The sequence below is a fragment of the Culicoides brevitarsis genome, chromosome 3 (genome assembly GCF_036172545.1).
Source record: "Culicoides brevitarsis isolate CSIRO-B50_1 chromosome 3, AGI_CSIRO_Cbre_v1, whole genome shotgun sequence".
In the NCBI taxonomy this organism is placed as follows: domain Eukaryota; kingdom Metazoa; phylum Arthropoda; class Insecta; order Diptera; family Ceratopogonidae; genus Culicoides; species Culicoides brevitarsis.
This window is the reverse complement of record NC_087087.1, coordinates 4,072,088-4,083,767: the sequence shown is the minus strand read 5'-3', so window position 1 is coordinate 4,083,767 and position 11,680 is coordinate 4,072,088. Positions and strand designations below refer to the sequence as shown.

The 11,680-nt window shown below is 21.2% G+C and overlaps 1 protein-coding gene and 1 non-coding gene across 2 annotated transcripts; one reads left to right on the top strand and one right to left on the bottom strand.

The window, feature by feature from the left end:
* The first annotated feature begins 2,230 nt into the window (after positions 1–2,230).
* LOC134833667 (putative defense protein 3) lies at positions 2,231–9,525 on the top strand. Its single transcript, XM_063848070.1, has 2 exons — positions 2,231–2,640; positions 9,459–9,525. The coding sequence occupies exons 1-2, from the start codon at positions 2,231–2,233 to the stop codon at positions 9,523–9,525; spliced, it is 477 nt and encodes a 158-aa protein (XP_063704140.1).
* Positions 7,573–7,645, bottom strand: Trnan-guu (transfer RNA asparagine (anticodon GUU)). Its single transcript has one exon. It is a non-coding gene; the product is annotated as a tRNA-Asn (tRNA).
* Positions 9,526–11,680: the final 2,155 nt, after the last annotated feature.

Sequence of the window (11,680 nt, the reverse complement as noted above, 5' to 3'; positions counted from 1 at the left end):
GACGATGCAACTACAAACGAGACCTTGATGTTGTTTTTACGGCTTACTTAAGGGAACAATGTTGTCAAAATATGTTTACGAGTACTTAACGAGTGGGTCAATTTCTTATCATTAAGTAAGTATTTATTTATAATTAAAATGTAATTTTTCTTACTATCTCTGGGCGTGTTACGGAAGAAAGTTTTGAAGTAAATGTCGGAGTTAAAAGGAATTAAAGCGTATTTTTGATAATTTTTAAGAAAATATTTTTATTTAAAAAAAAATTATTTAAATTTAATTTAATTAAAATTTAAAAAAATTAATTTAATTTTAATTATAAATAATTAAATATTATTTATTTTTTTATTTAAGTATTTTTTTAATAATTAAAATTAATTAAATCAGTTGAAGTTAATAAAAAATTATTTTAAAAGTTTTCTTGCAATTTTATTTAAACTGATTTAAAAATTAATAATTACTTAAAATTGAATTATAAAAAAATAAATTAAAATTTTTTTTTTATTTAAATTAATTTAAAATTTTTATTTTTCTAATAAAGTTTTTAAAATTTTATTTATAATTTTATTAAAAAAAATTAAATTAAATTAAATAATTAAATTGAATTTTCAAAGAAAAAAATTCTTTTTAAAAAATTAAAATTTTCATGCAAATATAGCATTAAAAATGAAAATGATCGTAAAAATTGCCAAAAATCGCATTCGAACTCATTAACTTGCAAGAGAAAGTGAGACTTTGCACTTTTTGATAACATCGTGTCTAAACAAACGGCTTGAATAACAATAAACAACAAAGCAAGACAAAACAAAAATACAAATAAAAAAAATTTTTTGGTGTGTAAAAAAATTCAGTGACGTAAGCGCATTTTTAATTGATTTAAAGAAAATTTTTAATTTTTTATTTTATTTTTTTTCATATTTTTATAATTATTTATTTATTAATTTTTAAAGAATTTTTTTAAAAATTTTTGGAATTTTTTTTTAAAATTTTTATTTTTTTTTTTTTTTTAAAGAAATAAATAAATTTTAAAAATTAATTAAAATAAAATGATAAAAAAAATTAAAAATAATTTTTTTGTCAAAATTAATTTAAAATTTTATATTTATTTTTCCAATTTTTTTTTATTTTTAATTAAACAAATTTTAATTTTTCAAATAATTTTTTTAAACTTTATTAACAATTTTTTTGAAAGAAAGAATAACATTTTCAAAAAATAAAATAAATTTAAAAATAAAGTAAAATAATTAAATTTTTTAAAATTATTTTTAAAATAAATTTAATTAATTTAATTTAATTTTTAATTCTTATATATTTTTTTTTATTAATTATTTTATTTTTAATTATTTATTATATTAAATTCAAACAGACATCAAAACGTTCAAAATCTATTTTTTTTTTCAAAAATAAAAAAAAAATTAACCCATATCAACTAAACAATACATACAACAAAATACTATGGAATGAAGAAACCGGCAATAACGTCATAATATATATTTTTTTTTTGCAAATTCGAGTTCATTACTCTTTCCAACGACGACACTTATCACAAATAATTTAAATTTTTTTTTCTATGAAATTATCTCCCAATCCGCTTTTTTGTACGATCGATAGTCATTTTCTTCCTCATCTTGTTCTCGATTACTTCCGAATCCTCTCAGATGAATGGCATCAAAATTGTCTCCCGGATCGTGCAGCTCGAGAAATTCATTAAAATCGTTATAAACAAGAAATTTATCATCATCGCTTTCGGAAAAATATTCGTTATCGGGATACAGAACATTTTGCGATGTTATTTTTAGAAGAATTAACAAGATCAATGTTCGAATTGTTGACATGTTGATGGATTTAAGACTAATTTAATACTAAATTATTTATTTTAGGAGCAATTTGGAGTCTCAATGGTTCGTTGGATACGAAAATTTCAGCGTAAATTATCGAAAACAGTCTATTAATGAAATCTGGTATGAAATAAAGCGCCATCTGTGGATGATTTGACGAAGTTAAAATATTTTTTATACCTGCCATCCCCACTAAAAGCAAAAAAACATTCGGAAAAGCATTAAAAAATGATTTTTTGTGGGATTTTGTGCAGCATACGTTCGTTTCGAGCGCTAACGATATAAATTTTAATGTTTGTAGGTAAAAAGCAACAGTTTTCTCAGACACTTCATCGCGTTCATACCTCTAAAAAAGCCCATTTATCGCTAATTACTGAAAAATCGCGCACGCAATCATGTTTCGTGTCATAATTCTCGTGTCAGTTGTCGCGTCGCTCGTCGATGGCTTTCCGGATGGCGCTCCCGCCGATACTTGCGTCAAATCGCGCTTCAATCAACCGCATCACGGTCAAGCCAAATCGCAACCTCTCGAAACTTCGCCATATCAAGTCGTTGCCAGCACCGACGTTTATCACGCCGGACAACAAATCGAGTTGACAATTTCGGGTCACGACGTTTTCCGTGGATTTTTCTTCCAAGCACGCGATGCCAACACCAACGAATGGATCGGAGAATTCCTCCCGAGCGCCAACACCAAAACGATTCCCGAATGTTCGAGTGTCACGCATGCCGATCCGAAGGACAAAACGCAAGCTCGTCTCATTTGGCAAGCGCCAAAAGACAAACAAGGACACGTTTTTTTCACGTAAGTTGACCGCGAAATAAATTCATCAAATTCCATTCGAGAAAAATCGAGAACATTCCCATATTTGAAAAATTGCCATTTTTTGAGTTGTGCTTGAGTAATCTTGTCCATTCACCTTTTGCAAAAAAAAAAAAAAAAATTATCGGAACATAAGTTAATGCAAAAAACTTGTTTCAATCCCAGTAATGGCTATTTGTTAGTTAGGCGATGTTGAAAAGTTGTCGTCGTCAGCTTCGTCGTCAAAACATGTCAAAGAGTTTCTATTCTTGTTCTTTGCATGGAAAAACGTCGCTCGCCGATGATGTCTGAACATATAATTAGGCATTAATGTACTTTTTTTTCACATGATTGACGGGCGGGAACCGATTTTTATTGCGAAAGAGAGGTTTGAAAAGGTTATTCGAGGCAGTGATGTCGATTTTTTGCGTTTTTGATGTAAATTTGGAGCTAAAATAGAAAAAAAATTAGTTGAATTTGTAAGTTTTTTATTAAAAGTTGATTTAATTTCTTTAGATTTTGGGATAAAAAATTACCTTTTGAGAAAATTTTAGTTTTTTTTGATAAATTTTTTAATAATTTTTTTTTAATATTGAGGGAAATTTTGTCTCTTACAGTTCTCTTGAGGTTTAAAAATTTCTAAAATAATAAATTTTTCAATAAAAAAAATTAAAAATATCAAAAATTAAAATTTTACTAAATTTTTATCATATTTTGGGATAAAATTTGCTTTTTAAGTCCCTTTTATTTATTATTTTTTAAATTTAAACTTTAAATTAAATTAAATTTTAAAATAAAAACTTTCTTTAGAACAAATTTTTATTTTTAAAAAAACATTTTTGATGATTTTTGCTAATATTTTCAAAAAATTCGTCTCTTACAGCTCTTTAGAGGTCTAAAAATTTTAAGATTTTTTTTTTAATATTTTTAATTTATATAAAGATTTAATTTAATTAATTAAATTAAACTTTTAAAAATTAATTAAAATAAAATTTAAAAAAAATAATTTGACAGTAATTTTTTATAAAAATTAATTTAAAACTTTATTTTTTCAAATATTCTTTTTTTTATAAAATTATTATTTTTAAAATTAATTTAATTAATAAATTTTAAAAATATTTAAAATTAAAAAAAAAATATTAAAATTTTTCAAATATTTTTTTTTAAATTTTATTTATAATTTTTTTTTTTTTAAAAATAAATATTTTCAAAAAAAAAAATTTTTTTTTAAATTATTCACTCTGATGAAGTGGATAAAAAAGGGTTAAATATGTTAAAAATTTTCTTTGGGAAAAAAATTAATATATTTTTAAGCAAAATTTTCTATAATTATCGTTTTAAAAAATAAGTTAAAAAATATTTAACACGAAAAAGACTTAAAATATTTGAAATTATGAAATTTTAGCTAAAATTCTTAAAAAAAAATTAATTTAATTATTTTATTAATTTTTAAAATTCGATTTTTTGATAAATAATTCTTCTTGATAACGAATTTTAATGAAAATTTAAAAAAATATCAAATTTTGTCATAAAAACTCTCAAATTCTACTCACCAAAACCAATTTTTAGGCTCAGAAGTTCTTTTTAATGAATTTTTCACATCAGTTACTGCTTCCATCCATTTTGCAATTTCATAAAAAGTCAAATGTCAGCATCTCTTCGGAACATGGGAGTGATGCGAATGACAAGAAAATGCATTTCCGTTCGTCAAAACTGATTGACGTGGGCAAACAAACTTTTTTAATGACCAAACTTCCATCGTTTCGTGCAAAATTTTGCCTCGTCAAGCCTCTCAATTCAATTCACCGCTTGTTGATTAGCATCCAAATCTCTCTATATCTTGTCTTGTCTCCGGCTTTTTGTATCGCTTTTATTGATTTTGTTTTGTGCAAACTCTGAATGCATCCTCGTTTCCATATTTTATTACAATTTCCATTGATATTTGCGATAAAATTTCATTATGAGCCAATTTTGAGCTTGTGTCTTGCATACGGAACAGCTGCAAATAAAATGAACATCCCAAAGGGAAATAACCAATCCAATATTTGATTTTTGCTCAATACACCTTCCTCCGCTCTTCAATTACTCACTTATTTAATATTTCATAAATAAATTTTTCGGAACAAAAGGTTGCTTTTGCCAATTGTAACTGTTGCGAATATTAATGCCCAAGAGCGAGATTTTTTCATGAGATGTTTGGGATTTATGGCGCGAGCTGTCAAAATTGGGCGGGAAAATTGTTTTTGTGACATTCAGGGTTGCCAATTGTTAAAAATTATAACCTAAAAATAAAAAAAAATTTAAAAAATTAAAATTTGAGAAAATTTTAAAATTTTCGAAGAAATTTTATAAAAATTATCTTGAAAAATATTTAAAATCTCAGTTTTAGACACAAATTTTCCTAAAATTTTAACAAAAATAATTTAAAATAACCTCAAAAATAAAAAAAAATATTTGAAAATAAAATAAGTACATATATTCTAAAAATCTTTGAAATGTTCAAGATCTAAATTTTAACGGAAAAATTCTAATATTCAAAATGTGGCGGGAAATTGATTTTAGTTAAAAAATTTTGCCCAAATTAATTTTCTAACCTCAAATTAATAAAAATAAAATTTTATTATAAAATGAGCTAAAATATAGTTCAAAATTATAAAAAATAAATTTATTTGAATTAAAAAAAATTTTTAAATGCGGTGTTGCCAAATTTTAGGATTTTCTAACCTCAAATTTATAAAAAACTTAAATTATTTTAAAAATGATTAAATATTGATCAAAATTATTTTTAAAAGTTTTAATTGAATAGAAATATTGGAAAAAATTTAATAAAAAATAAAAAAAAAAAATTAAAAAAATTTTTAAATGCGGAGTTGCCTATTAAAAATTTAAATTTTTTAAAAATTTTTCTATTCCTCAAATTTATTAAAAATTTTAATTTATTATAAAAATTGTTAAATATTAAAATAAATTAAAAAAAAAAATTATTAAAAATTTTATTAAAATAAAAAAAAAATTAATAAAAAAATATATTAAATGCGGGGTTGCCAAATTTTTAGTTTTTAATTACTTCAAACTTTAAATTAAAAATTTTTAATTAAATAAATTTTCATATTTTAAAAATTTTCCAAAAAAATATTTTAACAGATAAAAATTTATTTGAATGAAGTTTCATAATTTTTCTAAAATTTAAAAATAAAAAAAATAAATTTCATAAAAAAATCAAACTGTCAAAATCTGATCTGTCAACTTAACTTAACGGACTTACCCAACAATTTTCTCTTGTGCAACGCCACAAAATTCATGCCAAAATCTCGATGACAAATAACCCGAAACGATTAATAAAGTGTCCCTTTTGATGGAGATCTTTATTGGTTTTCACGTCTAAGACAAATATTTAGTTCGCACACATGAACTTACATAAATTTTCGAGATATCGACTTGTTTTCTCGCCTCATCTACCTAAAAATAAAACTAAAAACCTCTTACAATAATCACTGTTTGGACAGTGCGGTGTAAAATTTGTGTTTTATTAAAATAAATATAAGGACCCAAAAAAGTTTTATCGCAAGCATGCCACAAATAACAACAACAACAACAAAACCTGACGTGTACTTAAATAATTGCTTTTTTTACGTAATTGAAATGTGTGGTACGACGGAACGTAATAGTTGAACCAAAAACTGATTAAAAGCATACCCAAATAACTGGTTTCTCCGCGCGCGACAGATAAACACACATATTTTGCAAACGCGTATGCAACTCAATTCAATTCAATTATGTTATTAAATATTGGTCAATAAACCATATTTATATTCAAGTGATTTTTTTTCTATCTGCCTCTTCTATATTCGGGCGGATCGTTAAAATGGTCAAATATCAAAGTTGATTTTTTTTTGTTTTTTCGGATTTTGTTAAAATATTTTTTTTTGCATTTATCAGATGAAATGAAAAAATATTTTTTATTTATTTTATTAATTGCTTTTTTATGATTTTTTTTTATATCGGTGAAATGTGAAATTAAAAACCATATTTTTGTGTAAGTTAAAAATAAATATCAATTGATGATTGAAAGTTTTTAAAAAATTAAACAAATAATTTAAAAGCGCATTTTTTATTTTAATTCAATTCAGGAAAATTTTTTTTTTAATTTTAAAATTTTAATTTATTTATTTTTTTTTTTGATCATTAAATATAAAAAATTAAAATTTTTTACAAAAAATAAAAAATTAATAAAATAAAAATTAATAATTAAAAAATTATTAAATATTAAAAAAAAATAAGTTGAATTTAATTTATATTTATTCAATTTAATTTATTTATTTAACAAATAATTAATTATATATTTTTTTCAATTTTTAATTTTTTTCTGATAATTAAAATAAATAAAATTTAATAAAAATAAAAAATTATATTATTTAATAAAAAAAATTAAATTTATTTATAAACTGTGTAAAAATTATTAATTTTAATTTAAAAATAAATAAAAAATTATAAAGAATAATTATATAAAAAAATTTAAAAAAAATAATTTTTTAATTAATAATTAAATTTAAATAAAAAAAGTTTCAAAAAATTGTATTTTATAAAAAACTATAAATTTTTAATAAAAAATAAAAATAATTAATTTATTAAATAAAAATTAATTAATTAAAATTAAAATTAAAAAAAAAATATTTTTTAAATTTAAAAAATAAATAAAATCAATTAATAAACTAAAATTAATAAAATTGAATTTCAAAAATTTTAAATAACTTTTCGAAAATAATTAAATTCATTTTTCAATTCTTTTATTTTAGAAAATTTTTGTTTGAAATTTTTAAACTTTTATTCATAAAATCAAGACTTCAATATTAATTTAAATTAAATTTCCACAAAAAAAAATTTTTTTTAAATTTTCTTAAAAAAATTCAAAAATTTTAAACGAAAAAAAATTTCCGCTCCCGGCTGGGTTCGAACCAGCGACCTTTCGGTTAACAGCCGAACGCACTGCCTGCTGTGCAACGGAAGCTGTGTACACGACACACGCTAAACAGAACTTTGCCGAAATGTACAAAAACAATCGCAACCTTGAGATAACAAAAAAAAAATCTTAATCTCTTCATAGAAAATTGTTTATTTATAAAAATAATCTAAAAATACTTCAGACAGACCCAATTGTCACTCCAAGCACATTTTTCTCGCTCGTCACAAAATATGACAAAAAAAAAGTTGGTTGGCTTGTCAACGACGCAAAAAACCTGACTTATTGGTTCACATTCACTCGCACTCTATTTATCATGTGCATTTATTTATATAACGACACGACGCGACTCTCGACCAAACAACATCGAAATTCAATAATTTAAATAAAAATTTTGCTTTTTTTTTGTTCGGGGGTAGTTATATTAAATTAAAACGAGTGAAATATCACCTCAACCCAAAAACAGAGAACTGAAATAACAATCAAGCGCACACGACAAAAAAAACCCAAACTTTGCTTACAAGAAAATCCTTCCAACGCCAAATTATACATCATCATTATTATTACATGAAAACCACTTTTGTTGCCGTTTTGTGCGCGCTCGTTTCTTGTTGAAGCCTGAATTCTAATAATTAGGTCGTTGGAAATTGAATTATAATATTTTGTCACAAAATTTAATAAATTATTTTTTAATGTTATATTAATTTTTAGTTTCTTTAAAATTTGTTTAATTTTTATTTTTCAAGAAATTTAATTACAATTTTTGATTAAATTTTATTTAAAATTTTTTATTTTTTTTTTTTATTAATAAATTTAATAATTTATTATATTTATTAATTAAAAAAATTTTTATAAAATTTTGAATGAATTTCAAAAAAAAAAAATTATTAATAATCTGAAAAAAATATTTTAACTAATTAATTCATTTTTTACGATTTTTATTTTTTCAAAAAATTATTTTTAATTTTTTTTTTAATTTTTCAATAATTTAAATTTTATTTGTTTCTTTTTTTAATTTTTTTACTACTATTTTTTAAGTTATTTAATTAATTATTTAATTTTTTTTTAGTTTTTTTGTTATATTTATTTTAAAAAAATAATAAAATAATCTATTTTATTTTTATTTTTTTTAAATAAAATAATTAAATTCGTTTTAATTTAAAATATTTTGAATTCGTTCAAAATATCATCAAAAACATTTTTAAATTATTTTTATTAATTTCAATTTATTTTTTTTATTTTTTTATAATAAAATTTTTATTTATTACTTGTGAAAAAATATTTTAAAAATTTTGGAAATTTTTTTTTTTTAATTTTGATTTTTTTTAAATTACCTACAGTTTTATATTTTTGTTTTAAAATCTTTAAAAAAATTATTTAATATTTTTAATTTGTTTAATTTAATTTAACTAATTTATTTTTTTATATTTTAATTATTAAATTTTTAATTTTATTAATTTTTTCTGAAGAAAATTGTCTCATTTTTTTTATAAAAATTTTAAAAAATATAATTTCTTAAATTTTTTATTTAAAAAAAAAATAAAAATTCTTCTTATTTTTGAAAATTTTATTTATTTTTTTTTTCTCTCAATTTTTGAAAGAAAATACAAAAAAAAAATTTAAAAAAATTATAAAAATTACAACAAAAAAAAAATAAAAAAAATAACTAAAGAAAATAAAAAAATAAGAAAAAAATAAAATAAATAAAAAAATGCTAAAAGCCTATTATTCATATTAAAAACAAGCGACACCAATATTTTTGACGTCTGGTAATTTGCATACATGTTTTTTTCACCTCTTTTCCAACAATTTTTAACATTTATTAAAACAAAGAACTTTTTTTTATTTTCTTATATTTTAGCGGAGCCGTTGTGAAGGATTACGGAACATTCTGGGCGAACATCATTGCTCAAGTGCCAGCTCATTAAATACGAATTTCAGCAGCGTTGTAATGAATAGATTTTCACGAATAAATAATTAATTAGGGAGTAAATTAGTAATAAAGGTCATTTTATTAGCCAGAATTTTGCGTTTTTTGTCGTTTTTGTGGATTTGTGTTGGCGAAAATTGCTGTTTCGTGTCGTCAGACTGACAAAGGTCACAAAATATGCGACAAAAGCAACATGTAAGTAGCAGCTCGAAAAAGGGGTAAGAGAACGCACAACATCGACAAAACTCCCAAGCAATCGATTCTCTTACACTAACTGCAATAAAACTACCGTACGTGCCTATTTTCACCTGTCGTAAGCGTATGTTAATGATATTTTATGACAGAGTCGTTGTAACGTCGTCGTCGTCGTCAATAAAGAGGGATGAAGAAGCAAAAAACAAAAAAAAAGAACTGCATGTGTGAAAATATAAAAAAAGTGAAAATACCCGAAGAGCATCAAACCGGCGGCGCCAAACAATTTCAAATGTAGAGGCATTTCGCGTTAACGACGACCATTCTACGGTTTTGTATGAAATTTGTTTTGAAGTCGCTTTGTAGTGTGGTCCTGTTCAAACATAATTTTCCATTGAAAAAGCGGGACAACGACTGTGTGAGTAATAAAATTCGTTGGGGTGTAGTTGTGTGCGAGATTCGCTCGAGTGTTTGTCTGTATGTGCGATGAAGTTGGCTCGTGGCTCGACGTCGATGTACGGAAAAGTTGCTGTAATGGAAAAGTGGTACAATGGAGAGAGTGAACATTTTTACGGGATGTAATGAGATTTTTTTAAAACTTTTTTTTCAAATAAAAATTTTATTTTTGAGTTTAGATATGAAAATTATTATTTTTAAATGTTGCTTTGTTTGAATTAAAAAAAAATAATTAAATTTTTAAAATATTAAAAAATCTTTTTTTTTTTATTCTTTTAAATTTTTTTAAATAAAAAAAAAAAAAAAATTAGTAGAAAAAAATTATAAAAAAATTAAATTAAAATTATTAAAAATATTTTTTTTTTAATCTTCCTTGGTTTGAATAAATTTTAGTTAATTATTTTAAATCAAAAAATAAAATAAAATAAAATTACAAAAAATTAATTTTAAATCTGAAAATTTAATTTAATTTACTTTTAATTTAGTTATTTTTTTTTTAAATCAAAAAAAAAAAAATTAATAAATAAATTAAATTTTAAAAAAAAATATAAAATATAAAATTTTTCATCAAAAATTATAAAAATTTATTTTAAATTTGAATAAAAAAAAATTAAATTGGAATAAAAAAAAATTAAATTGAATAAAAAAAAATTTAAATTTGAATAAAAAAAAATTAAATTAAAATTAAAAAAAAATAATACCTAATTTAAATATTTTTTTTAACCAAAGATACAAATTAAAAATTGTGTATAAAACGCCCAAAAAGAACATTTTTTGCTTTAATTATTCAAAAAATTCTTGTTATGACTTTATTTATTAATTTTTTAAAAATCTTCATCATCACTTATAGCTTTTATAGATTTTTTACTATTTTTAAACAAAAACTTGATTTTTATAAAGAATTTTTCCATTTAAAGTTTCATAAAATATAAAATAAAAATTATTTGAAATTTATTTAAAATTTATTTTAATTCAAATTTATTTATAAAAATCATAAAACAGAAAAAAAATAACTTTAATTTTTTTATTTAGGTTGGATAAATATTTTTTTTCCAACATTTCGGCATTTTTTATATAATATTAAATAAAAAAATAAATGAGAAAAAAATTTTTTTTTTGACTTGAATAAAAAATAAAATGATAAAAAATTAATAAAATTTTAAAAAAATTCATTAATATTATTCTAAAATTAATTTAATAATTTTATTTACAAAAATTTAAAAAATAATTAAAAATATAAAAACTACACAAATTCAAAATAATTTTTTTTTCAATATTTCAAAAGTCGTCAAATTTAATTTTTCTTAAAAATTTAAGAAATTTAATTTTTTTTTAATTTTTTTTAATTTTTTTTAAATTTTTTTTAATACAATTTTTTCCTAATTAATTTTTTTTACAGAAGCTTTAAAAAACGAAACCTTACCAAAAAATAATTTTTAATTTTTTTTTTTGTATTTCACGAAACTTCCATGAAAGCCTCCTTTTTTTCTGTCCATCCTACGCCA

What these genes read in the sequence shown, in the direction of transcription:
- LOC134833667 (XM_063848070.1), top strand. Translation starts at nt 2,231, where the DNA reads ATGTTTCGTGTCATAATTCTCGTGTCAGTTGTCGCGTCGCTCGTCGAT. An exon ending in CAAGGACACGTTTTTTTCAC is followed by an intron (nt 2,641 to 9,458) that starts GTAAGTTGACCG and finishes CTTATATTTTAG; the next exon opens with CGGAGCCGTTGTGAAGGATT.